Source organism: Lepidochelys olivacea (assembly GCF_965140295.1).
Source record: "Lepidochelys olivacea isolate rLepOli2 genome assembly, chromosome: 3".
NCBI lineage: Eukaryota > Metazoa > Chordata > Testudines > Cheloniidae > Lepidochelys > Lepidochelys olivacea.
Genome location: NC_140413.1, coordinates 102,800,491 through 102,823,165, shown reverse-complemented (window position 1 = coordinate 102,823,165; position 22,675 = coordinate 102,800,491). Strand labels below are relative to the sequence as shown.

The 22,675-nt window shown below is 44.3% G+C and overlaps 1 protein-coding gene across 1 annotated transcript in view; it reads right to left on the bottom strand.

Moving 5' to 3' along the window:
* EYA4 (EYA transcriptional coactivator and phosphatase 4) overlaps nt 1-22,675 on the bottom strand; it is a 221,427-nt gene that overhangs the window by 51,206 nt on the left and 147,546 nt on the right. Inside the window, exons 5-6 of the mRNA XM_084622652.1 lie at nt 10,571-10,669; nt 116-182 (exon numbers count right to left, since the gene is read on the bottom strand). Coding sequence (XP_084478778.1) covers nt 116-182; nt 10,571-10,669 — 166 coding nt within the window. The remainder of the gene's footprint in view (nt 1-115; nt 183-10,570; nt 10,670-22,675) is intronic.

The window sequence follows — 22,675 nt, the reverse complement described above, 5'->3', positions numbered from 1 at the left end:
TTACTACTTTTATTTATTTACTGTGTATTAACATTTGTTGGAAACTTTGAACAACAGAATTGCCTGAAGTCTTGGTCATTCACTATGATAGGCTAGAAAAGATGTGGTCACTAACTTGGAGGGATATATCTGCGGCGAGTACTGATGTGCTGATCTTGGACTGTAGCCACTACTTGTTATTACTGCAAAACAGAAAACAAGAGTGCAAAACTTAACAAAAACAAAAATGGATTTAATTCAGATACCAAAACCTTTGCAGAGATAATGAATGCTGAAATATTTAAGCGAGTAAATATTTGAAGAGTATTTAACTAAAATGGGACAACCTTTCATCAAGGCTAAACTACCATATTTTTAATATGCAAACTGAAAACATACAGTAAACTCCCAAGTAACACAAGTTGTAAAAATCATTGTCTCCCAATATCCGCATGCAGCACCTTTTAAATTTGATTTATATATTTCTGCATACATTTTAGAGGTATACAATTCACACATAATATTTGATCCACAAGCCATGAAGCGGTCACTAATGGAAACTTCCTATAATGTATTACAAAACTGCCATTTAAAAAAGCTTGTGATCTAATGTATAGTATTACATAGAATAGAAAAAAATTATAAAATCTCCTTTAAAAACCTGACACTTGCAAGTTTAAATACAATTTGGAATTTGCAAAATATTTTTTCTTTCAAGTTTGAATTTTTTAGTGAATTTCGCAATAATGAAAGATATCAAATTGATAGCCCAGGAAAACAAAGTCACCTATTTGTCCTCAGATCAGTTAGAGCAAGACACTAGCAATATTTTTATTTGAAATGTAAGTAAAACAAATCCCAGTTCAGTCGCCTTTTATATGCTTATACTATTAGCAGCTGTATTCTTCCGAAAAAGCTTACAGAATGATAGTCATATCCTATTAAAATTTTCAATCAAAAGCAGCACCCAAATTGGACTAATTCCAAGAATCTGGACGTTTCACTTTCCTTTAACCATCTGTCTTGACTAAGACAGATGTATTCCAAATATATGTACTCTAAAGTGTTGAACCAATCCCTTCAGAGCAAATCCATATTGAGCAAATATACAGAGTGTCTTTATTAGGCCATCTGCTGTTCATTCACTGTTCAAAAGATTAAAGTAGTACACAACGAAACACTGGAATTTCTGTAGTCTAATCAATCATAGTTGTACTTCAAAGTATACACTTCCTGAGTTGTTCATAATGGTACTGCAAACCAACTTTTAGAATTGTATAAGTGACAAATAGGTTTGGGTTCCTATATATTTTATGAAATAAGATATATTTCTACATCCAAGTCTAATGAATGCCTTTAAGATCTACTGCTTTGAACACAGGCAGAACTTCATAGTTCTTAAGCTATTTTAAACATACTTAGAACATTTAGGAAAATGTAGCAGAAGGAAAAGAATTAATCCCTCTTAAATATGCATTAGGTTAGCTTGAAAATTAGGAAATATTGGACAATAATATCTAGACCCTGTGCTACCAGTTTCAATTGGAAAGTTGCACAGCATATATCAAAGCAAACTACTTATAAAACTATAAAGGCTTCTCTCTTATTTGCTGAACTCCTGGAGGATAATTCTCTTCCCTAGAACACCTCAATGCTCTTTTCTTTATGAAGACAAAACAGTTACACAAGGTGATTTTGCAGATTCTCAGGTCAATGAACTTCAATGATCCACTAATGGCATCTCTGCTGTTTTTTGACCAGTAATGTAATTAGATTAAATATCAGGCCATTTCTTTCTCTCTTATTTACTGAACTGTATTTTGAGAAGTGGGAGATCCAGCTAACTGACCAACTTTGAAAAACAAAACACGTTATCATACTACTGTAACTGGTACAAAGTAAACTTTAAAACAGCTACAGTGGATGAACTGTTTTTCTTATCAAATCACTCACAGTGAAATTAGCATTTTTACAGGAAAAGGCATAATGTAATTAAACAACTCTGCACACCCATCTCTCTATTTTGTGCATTCAGAAAGACTTAAGAAAATATTCTTGAATGTGTCTTGTTTTCAGATTTTCATTTTCTTTATATTTCACCTTAAGGACTATACCAATAGTATTGTACTAGTAGTTTCCCTTCTTTCATGGACCTAAATTGATTTATGTTGGGATAAAAAAAATATAGATGCCTAGAAAGTATTACATCTCTCTCTTTTATTTGCATATAGTTAATAATATTAGAAACCTCCACACATCTCTGAATGTTCTGAAGATATTGAATCATGCACATAGCTAGGCTATGTAACCCAAGTTCTTTTCATTATTAGGGTATGTCTACACTACGAAATTAGGTCGTATTTATAGAAGTCGATTTTTAGGAAGCTATTTTATACGGTCGATTGTGTGTGTCCCCACTAAGCGCATTAAGTCAGCGGAGTGCGTCCACAGTACCGTGGCTAGCATTGACTTTCGGAGCGTTGCACTGTGGGTAACTATCCAACAGTTCCCGCAGTGTCTGCTGTCCATTGGAATTCTGGGTTGAGCTCCCAATGCCTGATGGGGCAATGTTGTCAGTCGACCTTCCCTTTGTAAAAGCAACGGCAGACAATCGTTTCGCGCCTTTTTTCCATGCAGCCACCATACTGCTGTCAGCAGACGGTGTAGTAGGACTGCTAACCATCATCATCCACTGCTCCTGCTGCAACTCTGCTCTCCTGGTGCCATGAATCCACCTCGCAGGTCCTCTCGTCGTTCTGTATAAATATCTATTCTCGTGGCATCCGTCGTCATCCACCGGTTCCGCTGCAACTCTGCTCTCCTACAGACGACATACCACAGCAAGCATGGAGCCCACGCTGCTGTTGTGCGCATTGTAAACACCTCACACATTATCCTGTAGTATGTGCAGAACCTGCAAAAGCAGGTGGGGAGGTGACGACAGCGTGATCACGATAGCGATGAGGACAGGGACACAGACTTCTCTCAAAGCACGGCCCTGGCAATTTGGACATTATGGTGGTAATGGGGCAGGTTCCTGCCATGGAACGCCAATTCTGGGCCTGGGAAACAAGCACAGACTGGTGGGACTGCACAGTGTTGCAGGTCTGGGATGATTCCCAGTGGCTGCAAAACTTTCACATCTGTAAGGGCACTTTCATGGAACTTTGTGACTTGCTTTCCCCTGCCCTGAAGTGCAAGAATACCAAGATGAGGGCCGCCCTCACAGTTGAGAAGCGAGTGGGTGATAGCCCTGTGGAAGCTTGCAACGCCAGACAGCTACCCGTCAGTCAGGAATCAATTTGGAGTGGGTAAATCTACTGTGGGAGCTGCTGTGATCCAAGTAGCCAACACAATCACTGAGCTGCTGCTATCAAGGGTAGTGACTCTGGGAAATGTGCAGGTCATAGTGGATTGCTTTGCTGCAATGGGGTTCTCTAACTGTGGTGGGGCGATAGACGGAACGCATATCTCTATCTTGGGACTGGACCACCTTGGCAGCCAGTACGTAAACCGCAAGGGGTACTTTTCAATGGTGCTGCAAGCACTGGTGGATCACAGGGGACGTTTCACCAACATCAACGTGAGATGGCCGGGAAAGGTGCATGACGCTCGCATCTTCAAGAACTCTGGTCTGTTTGAACAGCTGCAGGAAAGAACTTACTTCCCAGACCAGAAAATCACCATTGGGGCTGTTGAAATGCCTACTGTTATCCTTGGGGACCCAGCCTACCCCTTATTGCCATGGCCCATGAAGCCATACACAGGCACCCTGGACAGTAGTAAGGAGCAGTTCAACTATAGGCTGAGCAAGTGCAGAATGGTGGTAGAATGTGCATTTGGACGTTTAAAAGCTCACTGGCACAGTTTACTGACTAGGTTAGACCTCAACAAAACCAATATTCCCATTGTTACCGCTGCTTGCTGTGTGCTCCACAACATCTGTGAGAGTAAGGGGAAACGTTTACGGCGGGGTGGGAGGTTGAGGCAAATCGCCTGGCGGCTGATTACGCGCAGCCACACACCAGGACGATTAGAAGAGCACAGCTGGGCACCCTGTGCATCAGAGAAGCTTTGAAAACCAGTTTCACGACTGGCCAGGCTACGGTGTGACAGTTCTGTTTGTTTCTCCTTGATGAAAATCCACTTCCTTGGTTGACTCCACTTCACTATAAGTCAACCGCCCTCCCCCCTTCAATCACCGCTTTCAGAGGCAATAAATTCATTATTGTTTCAAAGTCATGCATTCTTTATTAATTCATCACACAAATAGGGGGAAAACTCGCAAGTAGCCCGTGAGGAGGGAAGCACCGGGTGGGGTGGTGGATGAGGGGAGGAGGGAAGGAAAAGGCCACACTACAGTTCAAAACTTATTGAATGCCAGCCTTCTGTTGCTTGGGAAATCCTCTAGGGTGGAGTGGCTGGGTGCCCATAGCCTCCCCCCTCTGCGTTCTTGGGCATCTGGGTGAGGAGGATATGGAACTTGGGGAGGAGGGCAGGCAGTTATACAAGGGCTGCAGTGGTGGTCTATGCTCCTGCTGTTTGAACATGTCAGTTTGCTCCCCCATTAGGCTAAGCATTGCATCCTGCCTCCTCTTAGCGTGCTCCTCCTTCCTCTCATGTTCATTTAACGCTTTCCTGGACTCTGCATTGTTTGCCTCCACGCATTTCAGTGCGGGAGGACTGCATGAGCTCTGAGAACATGTCATTGTGAGTGTGTTTTTTTCACCTTCTAATCTGCGCTAGCCTCTGGGATGGAGATGATGGGGGAGCGTAGAAACATTTGCAGCTGTGGGAGGAAAAAAAGGGAGAGTAGTATTTAAAAAGATACATTTTAGAGAACAAAAGGAAGACTATTTCACACTGAATCAAGCAATTCACATTACATAGAACATGTGCTTCACCCCTACGTCCCCCACCGTGTGGCTAGTATCAGGGAAGATCCCTCTCAGCCAAACGCGAACAGCTCAGCATGAACGGGCCTCCCCACACCGTGTGGCAAAGGCTTTTAGAGTACCTCCAGGAGAGGTTCATGGAGATGTCCCTGGAGGATTTCCACTCCATCCCCAGACACGTTAACAGACTTTTCCAGTAGCTATACTGGCCGCAAATGCATCCCAAGTCTTCAGGGCAAATTAATCATTAAACACGCTTGCTTTTAAACCCTGTATTATATTTACAAAGGTACACTCACCAGAGTGTACCAGTGCCTTCTCCGGCTTCATGGTCCGGAAGCCCACCTTGGGAAGGTTGGAAGGGGATTGGCTCCAGGGTGATGAACAGTTCCTGGCTGCCGGGGAGAAGGGATTCTCCGCTTGTCTGCTATGCGCTATCCTCCTCCTCCTCATCCACAAAATCCTCATCCCTGTTGCGTGAGACTCCCCCCTTGCTGGTGTCCACGGACAGTGGTGGGGTAGTGGTAGGGGCCTTCCCTAGAATCGCATGCAGCTCATCATAGAAGCGGCATGTATGGGGCTGTGACCTGGAGCGACTGTTTGCATCCTTTGTTTTTTGGTAGGCTTGCCTCAGCTCCTTAACTTTCATGTGGCACTGCTGTGTCCCCCTGTTGTAGCCTCTGTCCATCATGCCCTTGATGGCAAATGGCAAATATATTGGCATTTCGTCTTTTGGAACAGAGTTCTGCCTGCACAGATTCTTCTCCCCATACAGTGATCAGATCCAGTACCTCCCGTTCGGTCCACGCTGGAGCTCTTTTGAGATTCTGGGACTCCATGGTCACCTGTGCTGATCAGCTCGCCACGCTGGCCAAACAGGAAATGAAATTCAAAAGTTCACGGGGCTTTTCCTGTCTACCTGGCCAGTGCATCTGAGTTGAGAGTGCTGTCCAGAGCGGTCAAAATGGAGCACTCTGGGATAGCTCCCAGAGGCCAATACCGTCGAATTGCATCCACACTACCCCAAATTCGACCCAGCGAGGTTGATTTTAGCGCTAAAGCCCGCAGCAGGGAGGAGAACAGAAATCGATTTTAAGAGCCCTTTAAGTCGACAAAACAGGCTTGGTCATGTGGATGGGTGCAGGGTTAAATCGACCTAACACTGCTAAATTCAACCTAAACTCGCAGTGTAGACCAGGGCTTACTCTCATCCTCCCTTTTCAAACCTTTCTGATAGTTTGTTACATCAATTTGTATATGTTGAATTAGATTGTAAGAACTTTGGGGAGCATATTTTATGTATCTGTATATCACCTAACACAGGGGTGGGCAAACTATGGCCCGTGGGCTGGATGTGGCTCGCAAGCCATTTTAAGCTGGCCCACAAGCTCCCACTGGGGAGTGGGGTCTGGAGCTTGCCCTGCTCCGGTGCTCCAGCCGGGGTGCAGGGTCAGAGTCACACCACGCAGCTCCCAGAAGCCACAACATGGTCCCACTCCAGCTCCTACGTGCTTCAATGGCCCCCTCCGGCACTCCAATGGGAGCTGCAGGGGTGGTGCCTGCAGATGGGGCAGCGTGCAGACCCACCTGGCCATACCTCCATGTAGGAGCTGGAGAAGGGACATGCCACTGCTTCCGGTAGCCGGTAGCCACTTGAGGTAAGCACCACTTGGAACCTGCATCCCTGAGCCTAGTTCACAGGATGGACTAATTGGGGGATGAACTAAGGATGTGTAGTGATGGAGACTTATGTATAGAACCCCCTGATTCTTTTGTTGCAGAAGTTGGAAGGTACGGCGTGAGTGAGGTGGGGGATTGCAGGAAGATCTCTGGGTTAACATAGCTGAATGCTTAGATTCTATTCCTGCTTCCGCCACAGAGTTCTTGTGTGATATTGGGCAGGGTTTGAGTAGCGTGCAGTAAATAAGGCCTGGGGCCACACACTGAACAATGAGAAATACAAAAAATTGAAAAGCTGCTCATTAAGTGAGCACCATGCATTCAATGCACTGAATGAGCCAGGGATCCAGTGGAAAAAAATAGTATGTGATCTTCTAATGAAAGACTGTATCATAATGCATATGCACAAGGGGGACAAACTGAGATGGAGATTTCAGGTTGCCTGCACAATCTCCTAACTTTTGAATGCTTGATTTTGTAACCGTAATAATGTTCTTCTAACCCCAGTTTTTTTTTTGTGTATAATAAATATTTACTGAAAATGGATGAACATGGAAAGCCTAGAAGTTGCTTGCTACTCCATTAAAATTGTTAATAATTCTCAAATTCACCTAACTTTCCAAGCAATTTAAACACGAAACTGTATGCTGAACTAACACTACAGTCAAGGCAAATTTGTCAAAGCAAGAAAATTCTGAGTTAAACTTTCTCAGTGTCCTGCAGCCCCATGTACAGTACATTGGTATTGCACAATATAGTCCTCTACAGTATCACAGAGTTTCCTGGATTTTATAAAATATTAAATACCAAAACCAATTCTTTACAGATACACCATCCTATTGCAGTAGAAGTGGTGCACGAAATGATTTGTTTACTTAGTTAAGTCATACCGGGGAGAGAAATATTTTCTCAGTGGTAATATCATAAAGCATTGTGGAATCCTCTGACAGATTACTCAGTATGTATTGTAATACCAAAGGCTGAATTAAGGGGTCTGTGAGAGTTTAACTCTAAATTTACTAGAACTGAGCAGCTTTTCTTTCACCATTAACTTTAGTTTATTGAGTCTGAGATGTGACATTTCCTATTTATTTTAATATGTGGCATTTATGCTATTTAACCTTTACTTGGCTCTAAGTTTGCAATTATATTATGAGATCAAAAAGTTAATGACTGAAGTCAAGTTCACAGGTACTTTTGACTGTAAAATAGTTATGAAAAGTAACTAGCATGCATGCTTGCCAGCAGATTTCATCCCAGTGTTATTTCAAAGAGTCAAAATGTTAACCTTTGAAAATGAGGATTTATTATAGAATCATCTATGCAGTCTCAACTCTCAATACACTATAAACCCAATCCTGCCCTGGTATATACCACGGAACCATCTATCTGTTCATCACTTCTAGTGTTCAATAAGGTCACCAAGCAGCAGTGGATACACTACATTGTGCAGGGCTTGTTCAGCCTCCTTCTCAGCTCCAAAGCCCTGCTTATTGTCTACTGTCTGTAAGTCAGGAAAATAGGGTGTAACACAGTTGAATACCTGAAGCAAAGAGAGTGCACAATGGTGGACTCTCAGACTGGTCCAGCACTGGGAGTTCATCAGTCACATCACTCTGGCCTCAGTTCAGGAAAGCTTTTAAGCACATGCTTAAGTCCAACCTTACTCAACAAAGCATTTAAGCACACATAACTTTAAGCATTGATTAAGTCCCTTTAATGGTGCGTAAGCATGTGTTTAAGTGTTGAATCAGGGTTCCTGAGAGTAGGAAATACTCCTGACTGTGGTCCAATGTCACATACTTATATCTATTTCATATTAATTTAACAGATTAGATGATTTCAGCTCACAGACCTGGGCATTTTATCAATCCACAGAATTTTTTCCCCTCCCTCTTCACCCTCCCACACAAATCCCCTCCCTGGAGCTGGCTATCTCTGGCTGCCAAGTCTGCATCCAAAGGGAAACTTTGCTCCAGAAGAGGGGATGCCTCATGATGGATTTCATTGTTTTAAAAACGATAGGGCAACACTGACATTATGACTTTCTCAGGTGGTAGGGTGTTCCGAATGGCTGATACTTGTCATAGGAACACCTTGCTGCTTTAACAACAGTTAGATCCACTGTATTCACCTTCCCTTTAAGCCAGGATCCCCTGTGACTGCAAATTTGGCAGCCTGGTTTGACCAGCTTTGTGGCATAGATGCTAAACAACAACAAAAAAAATATGGAAAAAATATTTCTCTGATTGTTTCAGCTGGTATATTTGGAAAGTTACCGGTAGTTGCTATTAAAAAAACCCCACATGCACACATCCTTAAATAGTGGCAAGGTAACACCTCAGATAAAATAGCTAAAATTCAAACTAAAACATAACAAAAACAACACATTGAAAGCTCTGCACTTCCCCCCTGCCTGCCCCCCCCCCCCCCGCGATAAGCAGCTATGTGCACATGCTACTCCCTCATTATTGGCCCCACAATAGCTGGTGACTGAAGAAGTCAGTACCCAGTTCTGAGGGGCTGCCTGTCTTCCCTCCCGATAGTGCTTTCCCCTCAATCATTTTGTATCCGACTCTGTGGCCCAAGATAGGGAGTAGACTCACGTTTTACTTTAATACATAGGCATTAAGATTTTAAAAAATGAGTGCCTACATTGCAACCACCATATAAGTGGTCTGATTTTCAAAAACACAGAACACCCTTCACCCTCTTGAAGTTCATGGTAGCTGCTGGGTGCTCAACAATGGAAAATCAGGCCCTTATTTAGGTGCCTAAATATGGATTTAGGAATATAACTCTAAGCATCCCTTCTGGAAATTCTTGCCCTAGACTTTGCAATACACGGAGTAAAGCCCAGATTTCTTAAATATACAGTATGGGTCAACAAATGTACACTATCAATACAAAAATCACAATTCTTTCTGCTGGTTGTAAATTTTTCAACTAATTGCTTTTTTTGTCTAAAAAATTCTGATTTGTCAAAACCAAAACTGTTCATGAAACAGAGTCCATTTTGACAAATCTCCCAACTTAATGGTTTTTAAGTTGTCTAAATGATTTGTTTTGACCTCTTTTAGACAAAAAATTTCAGTTTTCCTGCATGAAATGACTTTTTGTTTCAAAATTTAAGCTTATTAGAGAAAGAAAAGGTTAAACAAAGAAAAAAGATTAAAATCAAAACTAAAGATTTTGAAATTATTTCACAAAAAGTTTCATCTGACCTGAACCTTTATATTGTATACACCATATCTTCTGGAAACAGCCCTGGGGATATATTACATTCAGTAACAAAGTTAAATTATTCTCAGCCTGCTGGTAAGAGCCATGATAACTCAGGCATAATGGGCCGGATCCATTATTATTCTCTTCTCTGCATTAATATTAATATGACCAAGATCCAATTTTGTGTTATAATGCAAGCAATATGTACTTTCTTGTACTTCAGTAATCTTTAATACATTTTAGGCAGCTACTTACAAATAATGTGGTTTTTTCTTTTTCAAAACCCAACTGGGAAGATAAGCTTATTTATATTGAATCAAACAGATACTTTATATTTAGACCCATATATAAGATAGTTTAGGGCAGCCTCATCAGCTAATAAGCACTATTGGAGTGAAGTTTAGGATTACTAAAGCAATATAGCCTTCAGATTTACATTTTATAAATTATAATTGCTAATACTAATACAATCTAATTTTATCTCACTCCTGCTGATATTATATGGGCCTACAAACTATAAATAATGCTACAGTTATGTGACCATTGTTACTTAAATATTCTTGCACACAAGAATGGTTGTAGTAAATACATTTCTTAAGAACACAGCTGATGAGAATTGCAAGTTAAGGTGTTTTCAAAAATGGTATTACTCCTCTTTGGTATTAAAACCTACTTTATAACTTTCACAAAGTTTAAGAGGTGTCCTCCATGCACTGACATGTTCATTAGTGAAAGTTACCAATGCTACATTAGTGTGTATCTCATAACATGTGATCTTATTATGGCTTTACCTGACCCAGTAAAAGTGTCAAGCGATCCATCTCCAGTTGTGGTGGTGGTGGTTGTTTCACTGCTGTTCATGGGCTCTGTTTTGACTGCAAGAAGAGACACTACACATAGAAGAATAAGTAGACATGAGATTTTACTTCTAAATTTACATCGGAGACCTCATGCCAGTGTCACGAGTGGCAGTCCAGCTAGAACAGACATGCGATTGAAAAGTTTAGAACTTTATGAGAACAGTCTGCTACTGCACTTTCTGAAATGGCCACACATGCATCTATTTATGTATCTATTTGAAAGTCTGCTATAATTATCTGGATTAATTTCAATCTAAATCTAATTGATTCTAGCAATTCCCAAAAACTAGTGGACAGGAAGGAGAGGAGAGCACATAAAAAAATAGTTATGCTTGAGAGCCAGTACAGTATGTTTTTGTTCTCTTCCAGCAGCATATTGCTTTCACAGTGCAAGCTTTCTGCCACCCCAGTGTTTTTTTTCTTACCTCAAAGCTAACCCATACTAAAATTGGTGACTTATTCTCCCCAGAGGGGAAAAGAAAGAAAAGAAAAGAAAACTATAGACAGTGCACAAATGATAGCCATGAAAAGCCAGCTTCTAATTAATTTGCTAAGAAATAATTGTACAACATAGACTTCCGCTTTTATTAGAGGCTAAGCTGCCCTAGGAAAATAAAAAATTATAGCTGCACCACAATACATTCAGAACACTCATACAGTTAGGTAGATGTGCATATTTACCTCATATATTAGTTGCCAGTTGATAAATACTGGGGGCCTGATTTTCATTTATGAGAAGGCTCTTTTACACAGCGAGACTGGTATTGAGGGCTAAGTGCATATGAAAATCACACCTTGTATGTTTTACTAGACATGTGGTATACCGTCCATTTTAATTCTAAGAACAGAAAAGTCTGGAATTTTCAAAGACACTTAAGAGCTTACACTGAGAAATTTACCAGCAGAACAATAGCGGAATTATATCAGTATTATTCAGCTGATCAATTTCACCATGTTGGCAAGTCATAAGTGAACTGGGGAATTAACTCCCTTAGGCCCTTTTCAAAATCTCAGCCAAATTCTTTGGTGGCTTTTATCTGAACATGCTATGAGATCTATAATAGCTATTTGAAATGACACACATCTGCCTTTGTCCCCCATCCATAATGGATCTTTCATAGGCACATGGGTGATGAGTTGCGTGATTGATACTTAACAGCAACACTACAGGAAATATGGATGGAATTTGGGACATTGTGTACACATGCAAATTTCAAACAAGGACAGTGGAAATTTACTTTTTGATTATTTATGGGAATTATGTAAAACTTAATATGTAAAATGTGCATTTTAAAGGGTGCCAACAAATGGACAGCCTGAACAAATGCAGTGTGGTTGGTTGGCTTCACAGTGTAGGATGGGAGAGAGAGGTCAAAATAGTTTACTCCTACCAATGGTCCTCCTATTCTCCACTGCACCATCCTGGAAAACAGGGTCATGGAGATTGCTCTGCACATGTCAATGTTAGGGATATCAATTTAAGTGCCCAACAGAAAGAATTACTTCTTCAGAAGGCCACTGAAATTGTTCCACAGCACCAGAATTTCGAAGAGGAATAAAAAAAAAAGAAAAAGAAGAAGAAAAAAAATTAACAGTAAATTAAATTGTAAATGTAAATTGATTTTTAAATCAAATCCTATGTTTCACCACATCTCTGTCCTGAGATAATTTCCAAGAGATGGAGGGTTCAAATATAAATGTGGAAATGGACTGACTTTTCCCTGCACTGATAAGAAATAGTTTTTGCAATGAGAAAGCAGCTGGAACAAAAAGAAAATGTACACCAAAATTTGGGTAATGTGTTTTTATACTAAATACAATACATATGAGAAATTAAGAAAAGCTTTTCTCCATAAAACAAAGATTGTCCTGCATTGCTGCTAATGCTAATGAAACCTAGGGCTATCTGCTGCATAAATGACAGTTGTGCTGTCAAGGGGAACACCTTTTACTGACTTCATTGCGAAGAGGCTCAGGGCTTGCACCTCTGTCTCTACATATATCAGAAAGTATGCAGCTTGCTAATTTGGTCTCCTTTGCAGTCTCTGTTCCCTTTACGACTGCCACACTCTCCTCTTCTCTCTCTATATGGCCCCCATCACAGTAGTCTATGACTACCTCAAAATCTTTAATGTATTTATTCTCACAACACCCCTGCAAAGTAAGGAAGTGCTATTAACCCAGCTTTACAGATGGAAAACTGAGACACAGAGATGCTAAATTCTTTGCCCAAGGTCATACACAGACTCTAGTGGAGCAGGAAATTCAACCCACGTCTCCCAAGTCCTAGGTTAATGCCCTAGCCAATGGACCATCATTCTTCTCTTGTAGCTAGACTGATAGATATTCAGGAAAGCACTTAGTATGTGCTTAACTGCTTTCCTGAATTGGGGCCTAAATACAGAGTGGAAAAGTATTGTACTGAACTACCCCTAGCTCCAGCCATTGTGATGTGCAGCGTACTTTCCTGGGCACAAATATTCACCAAGTTTTCCTCTCCCTGTCAAACAATCACTCTCCCCCATTCCCTTAACTCTCAGATTAATTTAATTTGATAGAAAATACCAAGTTAGAATTACATTTTGTCAACAATACATATGGAAAATATCTTTCGAGATATCCTTGATTTTAAACAGCTCTAGTCTATTACATTCAGATTTTATCAGAGTAAGGAAGTCATCAAGACCTTTTCTCTGCATGGCTAGACTTTTGGAATACTGCCCTTATTTTTCATGTTGCACATAATTAAACCATGAAAAAAACAGCATTAAACTAACCAAAAACCAGTTTAACTTTAAAAGAAAAAAAAGCAATCAAATTTAAAGTTGAGATCAAAATAGAAGATCACACCATTTAAACATACACTGTTTTTCCTAGGTTTTGTAGCACATATAACACAGTGTGTGGCATCACATAATGTTCTGACACGGCTACAATATATATCCCAGTAAGGGGAGCAGGATGACTTAAAAATTTGAATTACAAACCATAATTCTGAATTACTGCTTTACGGAGTATAAATCAGATGCCCTATTTTTTAAAACCATGAATTAAAAAATCAAAACAGTAGTAAAAAAAAAAAATCTCAGATGGAAGTATATTGGAGTGCCGCTAACAGTGACAGCTAGTCTAGAATGTGGCTCCCAAAAGTAACATCTTTTACAATATAAATTATTTACTTGATTTAATGGCTTAAGATGGCCAAAATGTCTGACACACATTCTGGAGAAAATGGTTACCTACCTTTCGTAACTGTTGCTCTTTGAGATGTGTTGCTCATGGCCATTCCATTCTAGGTGTGTGCGTGCCCATGTGCACAGTCATCAGAGACTTTTGCCTTAACGGTATTTGTAGAGTCGGCTGTGGCGCCCCCTTGAGTGTCGCACTCATGCGTCGGCACATCAGGCGCTGCTGGCCCTACACCCTCTCAGTTCCTTCTTGTTGGCAACTCCGACAGAGGGGCAGGAGGGCGGGTAATGGAATGGACATGAGCAACACATCTCGAAGAACAACCGTTATGAAAGGTAGATAACCGTTTCTTCTTCGAGAGCTTGCTCAGCTCGATTCCATTCTAGGTGACTCGTAAGTAGAATCTTCGGAGGTGGACTCGGAGTTCACAGCCTAGTGGCTTCTAGTACTGCTCTACCAAGCCCAGCATCGTCCTGGGCCTACTGGGTAAGCGTAATGGGATGTGAACGTGTGGACAGATGACTAGGTGGCTGCCCGAGAGATGTCCTGGATAGGCACTTGGGCTAGGAAAGCTGCCGTAGAGGCTTGCAGCCTGGTTGAGTGGGTGGTGACAGTCCCTGGAGGTGGCACCTTCACCTGGTCGTAGCAGTAGCGAATGCAAACAGTGATCCAAGAAGAAATTCTTTGAGCAGACACTGGACGACCTTTCATTCTGTTGGTCACTGCGACGAACAGCTGTGTAAACTTGTGGAATGCCTTGGTCCATTCAATGTAGAAGGCTAGCGCACTTCTAATATCTAGGGAATGCAGCCGACGCTCCTCCTCCCACGTATGTGGCTTTGGAAAAAAGACGGGCAGATAAATGTCCTGGCCTTTATGAAACGGGGAGACCACTTTGCGCAGGAAGGCCAGGTGTGGATGCAGTTGGACCTTGTCCTTGTAAAAGACTGTATAGGTAAGTGCCCTAATCTCAGAGACCCTGCGGGCCGAAGTTATTGCAACCAAGAACACAAATCTTCCAAGAAAGGAGTAGAAGAGAACAGGAAGCCAGAGGCTTGCAGGGGGGTGCCATGAGTCTGGATAACATGAGATTTAGGAGGGACTGGGTCCCTGATGTGTGGGTAGAGGAGCTCGAGGCCCTTGAGGAACCTGGAAGTCATGTCATGGGCAAAAACTGACCTGCCCTCTAGCAGCAGATAGAAAGCCGAACTAGCAACTAGATGGACCTTAAGACAGGGACAGGCTTTGGAGCTTGAGGTGCAGAAGGTAGTCCAGAATTAACCGTAGAAAAGCCTGCTTGGGCCAAATGCCTTTATTTGAGGGCCAGTATTTAAACTACCTCTGTGGATCAACGGAACTGCGGGAAAGGCGTACATCAGAGTCCCTGACCATGGGAACAGAAAAGCGTCCAATAGAGAGCTTCTGTCAGACCTCCAAAAGATGCAGAAAACTGGACATTCCCTGTTGTGCCTGAATGCAAACAGGTGCACCCGGGGAGTACCCCACCTGTGGAAGATGATGCTGATCACCTCCAGGTTGGAGAGACAACTCATGGCGAGGTCTGAAGGTCCGGATGATGCATTCCTAGTCCCAGGCAGGTGCGCAGCTACGAGATGGATGTCGTGTTGCACACAGAAGTCCCAAAGCCTGAAGGCTTCCTGGCGAAGGGCAGATGACCTGGCTCCACCTTGCCTGTTGATATAGAATATAGCCTCTGTATTGTCCGTCAGGACTTGGACCACCCTGCTCTTCTGGTGAGGTAGGAAGGCGTGGCAGGCCAAGCAGACTGCTCTGAGCTCCCTGACATTGATGTGTAGTGAACAATCAAGGTGGGAGCAAAGACCTTGCATGCTGAGATCACCTAGGTGGGCTCTCCACCCCAGGTCCAAAGCACTGGAGACAAGCGTAACCAATGGCGGGTGGGGGCCCTCGATGCAGGTTTTTGCCACCATGCAAGTGATGAATGAACATAGTGCATGCTGTGTCTGTTGGGGATACAGACAGATGCCAGCCACAGGTGGAGCAAACCTGGTCAAGATGATGCTGTAACTGATCCTGAGACGGACCTTTTATTAACCAATCATCAAGGTACAGGTAAAGCTGCATGCCGTTGTGCCTCAGGTAAGCGTCCACTGGCTCTATACACTTTATAAACACACTTGGTGCCGACGAGAGGCCGAAGGGCAGTGTCGTCAATTGAAAATGGCGGTGGCCCAACAAAAAATGGAGGAAACCTCTGTGCCCTGGGAAAATGGAAATATGCATCCTTGAAGTCGAGGGTGACGTACCAGTCTCCCAGATCCAGGGAGGGGATAATGGAGGCTAGGGAGACCATATGGAACTTTAACTTCTTCTTGAGGGATTTGTTGAGGTGTCACAGGTCTAGAATGGGTCTGAGGCCTCCTTTTGCTTTCAGGATTAGAGCCCTTTCCCTCTCATGTCTGGAGGGACCTTCTCCACTGCCCCCCTGGTGCAGGAGGCTCTCGACCTCTTGCACTAGTAGATGCTCATACAAAGCGTCCCTGAAGAGAGACGGGGAAAGGGGGTGGGAGAGAGGGTGGTTATCAGCCATGAATTGCAGAGTGGAGCTGTAGTGGTGTGGTCAACCTGCTCCGGCCCTGAAGAGGTTAAAACAGCCCTGGGAGAGGGCTGCCTGGGGGAGGCAATAGTAAAAACAGCCCTGGAGAGGGCTGTGGCTGGGAAAAGGGATTAAGAACAGCTGGGGGAAGCTGGCTATGTAGCTGACCACAGGTGTAGCTGGCTTAATCAGCACCCAGCTGATCCTTATAAGAGGACTGTGAGCCAGAAGCTGGAGGAGTCTCACTCTAGCCCTGGAGATGGAAGGGCTAGCTAGCTGAGCGGGAGGTACCTTAAGTGGAGCAATGCTGGGGAAAGGCAAAGGGAGCTGGTGAACTCCAGCCTGGTAAACCCCCAGGTTGCAGGCCTTGATAAAGGCCCAGAAAGGTACTGGTCTGCAGAGGGGCAACCTGGAAATAGGCAGCGGCATCTGGTCCTAACCTCTTGCCAATGATGAGTGGCCATTACAGATTGCAGTCTGCCCCAGTGAGCAGGGGCTAGATGAGGACTGGCAGTAGCCACTGAGGCAAGGTGGGGATAGAGGGTTGGGGGTTCCCCTGGGAGGGGAGACCCACAGTGTGGGGGTACTGCTGGGGCAGAACCCCAGGGCAAAGGGCATCGGGATCCGGGAGGAACACGGGGCCAGCGGCGGGTGAGACACTGGCCTGCAGAGAGCACTCCGAAGGCTGGAAAGAGCTAATTCTCAGAAAACCAGCAGGAGGCACTGCGCTGATGAGTCTTTGCTTCGCTACAGTAGCCCAAAGAAATTGTGTCAAGCACCAAACAGTCCGAGGTCAACTGCGACCAGGCCAACCAGAGGGGGCGTAGATGATCGAGGAAAAAGTGTGTGTGTGTGGGGGGGGGGAGGGAGGGGTGTCGATCCTGGGCAGTGGCTGGGGCACCATCCTTGGGCACAGCCTCAAAATACCCATTTCTGGCTGCCCTGGTCTCTGGAGGGGCCAGGTTGGGCAGAGGAGCGGAAAGATGAAGGCTGGCGTCGCTTAAACCCCTTGTCTTTTTCCTTTTCTCTGTAGGAGGTGGACTGGGGGACACCCCACAACCTTGACAGAGGCAGAGGAGGCGGAGGCCGTAATGGCTTTCTAGCCTGTTGAGGGGTGTGCAGGCCCAAGGGCTGGAGGGTGGCACAGGAGTCGTTAAGACTGTGGAGCTGTGCATCAGTCAGCTCCAAGAAGAGCTCTGCTCCCTCAAATGGGAGATCCTGAAGGACAGTCTGCATCTCCTGGGACAGCCTGGAGGACTGTAACCAGGAGCTGCGCCTCGTGACCACCGCCGAGTCCGTAGCATCCCAGGCCATCTGGAGGGCGCCTCTGGCCACTGCTTTGCCCTCGTCCACTAAGGTGACAAACTCCTGGGCTTGGTCCTGTGGAAGGCCCTCCTTGAACTTGCTGATGGAGTTGAAGTATAAGTTTTACCTGCCTAGCGGGGCCTGATGGTTAGACACCCAAAATTGCTGCTGGCTGTTGAATAAATTTTTCTGCCAATTAAGTCCAGTCTCTTGGTGTCTTTATTTTTGGGTTTGCCACTGGCCTGGCCTTGCCTGTCCCTTTTGTTGATGGCATTGTGCTCTGATGCTGGTGCTGGCTGGGCTGGAGGCAGTTTGTCCGATGCGGCCTGAGAGGAACAGTGGCATGATGGGTACGCCCCCTGGGCTCCAGTACTGCCACTGGGTGGGCCACTGCCCCTGCTGCCAGGCTGGGAGGGCCATCTTGTAGGTCGTTGGAGATTCGGTTCTCGTAGGTGAGGGGCTGAGCTCTCCCTCCAGCTTGGACCACTGTAGATGCCTGAGTCTGTCAGCTGACCCTTGTCAGCAAACAGTAAGGAAAGGGCAAGGAATGGTGCCTGCCCAAAGAGCAGTACCAGGGAGTCAGAGACCAGTGCCATGACCAGGAACAATCCTGCACCGAGGGGGATCGATGCCATGGGGGGGGGGAGGGACGGAGTAGGGGGAGACTGCCTAGGTGATGGGGATATGTACTCTGGTGATCTCTGGTGGGAGGCCTGGTGGTACTGCAGATACGGGGATCGGCATCATGACTCGGGCATCTTGTGCCTCGTAGGGGCGACCTTGGTGTTAGAGACCGGAGTCTTCTACCCGGAGACTGAGGCTGCAGTGCCAGGATCCTAGGCCGTGGTTTAACACGGGTACTTTGCCTGATTCCCCCTTGTCCTGCAGTGCTGACGTGCCCTTGGGCTTCAGCCAGTTCTTAGGCACCGGCGAGGGGGAATGGCGCCGGGTGGGTTCTGATACCAGCAGTGTGCTGCGCACCAACGCCAAAGTGCTAGGCGTGGAGTCCGACCAGAAGGGCTCGGAGGCAGGAGGAAGTGCAGCCTCCATGAGGATGGCCCTCAAGTGGATATCCCGCTCCTTTTGAGTTCAAGGGCGAAAGTTTTTGCAGATCCTAACTTGTCTCTTCTGTGTGATTCCCCCAGACACTTCCAACAGCTATCATGGGGGTCAGTAATGGGCATTGGCCGGGTACATGATGAACATGGCTTGAAGCCTGGGGAACAGGGCATTCGTTCCGCGGCTAAGTCCTAGCTGGGACTCTAACTACTAAAACTATTATCTAATACTTGACTTAATCGTGAAACTAAATACCTAAGAGCTAACTATAAAGGAGACACAACAATGGGCTGAAAGACCCGCTAACACTCTTCCAATGCAAGACAACGTGCTCCGACCAAACGTCATGGGCGGTAAGAAGGAACTGAGAGGGCGTAGGGTTGGTGGCGCCTGATACACTGATGCATGAGTGTGACACTGAAGGGGGCGACACAGCCGACCCTACGGATACCACTAATGCAAAAGTCTCCGACGACTGTGCATGTGGGTACGTACACACCTAGAATGGAATCAACATGAGCAAGCACTCCAAGAAGAACTAATGACCTGCAAGTTTCATTTTTTAACAACTAAGCTATATTTTAAGGACTGAGAATGCAAAATGGTATAATCAGATGGGCAGCAGATTCTACTACTGTTCTCCTCCCCTGTACAGTAGAACTTCAGAGTTACGAATTGACCGGTCAACCACATACCTCATCTGGAACTGGAAATACACAAGTAGGCAACAGAGAGGAAAAAAAGCAAATACTACACAGTACACTACTGTGTTGAACGTAAACTACTAAAAAAATAAAGGGAAAGTTTAAAAAAAGATGTCAAGGTAAGGAAATTGTTGCTGTGCTTGTTTCATTTAAATTAAGATGGTTAAAAGGCAGCATTTTTCTTCTGCATAGTAAAGCTGTATTATGTCAATGTTCAGTTGTAAACATTTGAAAGAATAATCATACATTTTGTTCAGAGTTATGAACAACCTCCATTCCAGAGGTATTCGTAACTCTGAAGTTCTACTCTACTTGAAAGCGACCGTAGATCAGGGAGAGGAAGGGCCAATGAGAACAGGCGAGTATGGATCTTTTAAAGGGTCAGTTCAGAGAGGTGTACAAGACCGTTAACCAGATGTCTGATGCTCTCCTTTCACTTAACATCCAAGCCCGAGGACTTTCCTAGAAAACCTTAAATTGCTGTGGGAGATCCCAGTGATAACGGAGAGAAGTAGCTGACAGGCAGTGAGGATGTTGCTCAAAGACCAATGGAAGATGACAGGCTACACAAAGTATCTCCTGAAACCAGCAGTAGGGGGTTGGGAAAAAGTAAGGATGGCCAAGCAGCCTTTCCGGTTGTGGGAGTTAGGGTAGGATGCTATACTCTGACTGGAACAGGAGAAGCAGCCTATGACTCCAGTGCAAGACATCTCACTACAGAGTCCAGGAGCAAACATGGAAGGGTACATGCTGGGATAGATTATCATTAGCTGGGACCTGATCGAGTATAACTGGGCTGGCAGAGAAAGATAGTTACAGAACATTTGAGATTGATGGGAGTGAGGAAAACACATGAAGGGAATAGACCAAGGGCAGCAATCCACATCCAATGTCATAACTCAATAGGTGTGGCATATACTCTATCACACAGTTTGCCAAGCAAATACTATGCAACCACAGATGCAGCTAGGCAGTGGGAACACTACATAGAGAGGCCCTACCAACAAGAAACAGAGATCTAAAAGGCATTGGACTAGTGATCCAACTGCCCTCTGAGTGAGTGGGATTCAGAGGAGAACCTATGTACTAGACTGAGCACCTCCCAGGATAGCATGTACCTGCTCACTGGATTTCCCCCTTGCTGCTTAGTTAGGAATTAAGCTGTATGTGGCAATGTACTTTTTCCTTCACCTCTATCTACTAAAATAACAGATTAGAATAGATGAGATATTCCATAATCAGACTAATGTATTACTTTGCACATAGCTGTCGAGCCCCCACAGTAAGCCATTTATTCTGGCGCAGCACTTCCTCCATGGAACACATATAAGATATTTTTGTAATACCTTAAAGTGGCTGACTTGCATATACAGAGTCATTTCAAACTTCTTTTTTTAAAAGTCAGCTTTCTGAAACCTTATTAACTTTGGTCCCAAACCTGCAAAGTTAAGCATGTGTGTCATATTCTGCAGGATGGGGCCTTTCAGAATAACAGATTATGGTTGAAATTTGTGTGCGTACTACGAACAATTTACACATTATGTTGAGATATTTAAATTATACAATGTACAATAAAAATGGGTTTCATTACTTAAAATTGATACCATATGGGACTGTATTTTCAGTGGGTCTCAACACTGACCTATATCTGTAAATGCAAAGAACTCGAGTGACCAAAGCATGAAAATCCAACTTCATAGAAAGGGGTTGAAAATTTGGCTCAAACTTTCAAAATCAGCCTCTAAGGGTATGTCTTCATTACAGAGTTAAATCAGGTGGTCACAGGAAGGCCATGTGTCCAGTTTTATACAGGACAGTTCTCTTTTTGAGAGATTTGCCCCCTGTCTGGTAGTGGGACAAAACCAGAAGTGGTTTTATGCAGTATTGGATAGGAGTTACCATTTTGAACAGCATGTTGCTCCACCCCTGCTGGCATTGCCACATGTGCAGCTGGTAGGGGGTGGGTGCTCTTGAAAACAGAGTGCACCATGCATACAAGATCACCCTGTTTGGGGCATCTGATCCCACTGAGGGGTACCAAAAGAAACTGCACCATCTGCTCAAGAAACTCCCTGAAGAAGCACAAGAACAAATCTACACTGACACACCCCTAGAGCCCCAACTGGGGGTATTCTATCTGCTACCCAAAATCCATAAACCTGGGAATCCTGGACGCCCCATCATCTCAGGAATTGGCACCCTGACAGCAGGATTGTCTGGCTATGTGGACTCTCTCCTCAGGCTGTATGCTACCAGTACTCCCAGCTATCTTCGAGACACCACTGACTTCCTCAGGAAACTACAATCCATTAGTGGTCTTCCAGAAAATACCATCCTGGCCACTATGGCTGTAGAAGCTCTCTACACCAACATTCCACACAAAGATGGACTACAAGTCGTCAGGAAAAGTATCCCTGATAATGTCATGGCAGACCTGGTGGCTGAGCTTTGTGACTTTGTCCTCACCCACAACTATTTCACATTTGAGGACAATTTATACCTTCAAATCAGTGGCACTGCTATGGGTACCCGCATGGCCCCACAATATGCCAACATTTTTATGGCTGATTTAGAACAACGCTTCCTCAGCTCTCGTCCCCTAACACACCTACTCTACTTGAGCTACATTGATGACATCTTCATCATCTGGACCCATGGGAAGGAGGCCCTTGAGGAATTCCACCAGGATTTCAACAATTTCCACTCCACCCCACCATCAACCTCAGTCTGGACCAGTCCACACAAGAGATCCACTTCCTGGACACTGCAGTGCAAATAAACGATGGTCACATAAACACCACCCTATACCAGAAACCTACTGACCGCTATACTTACCTACATGCCTCCAGCTTTCATCCAGACCACATCACACGATCCATTGTCTACAGCCATGCTCTAAGATATAACCACATTTGCTCCACTACCTCAGACAAAGACAAACACCTACAGGATCTCTATCAAACGTTCTTAAAAGCTACAGTACCCACCTGGGGAAGTGAAGAAACAGACTGACAAAGCCAGAAGGGAACCCAGAAGACACCTACTACAGGACAGGCCCAACAAAGAAAGTAACAGAATGCCACTAGTCATCACCTACAGCCCCCAACTAAAACCTCTCCAGCGCATCATAAAGGATCTACAACCTATCCTGGAGGACGATCCCTCACTCTGACAGACCTTGGGAGACAGGCTAGTCCTCGC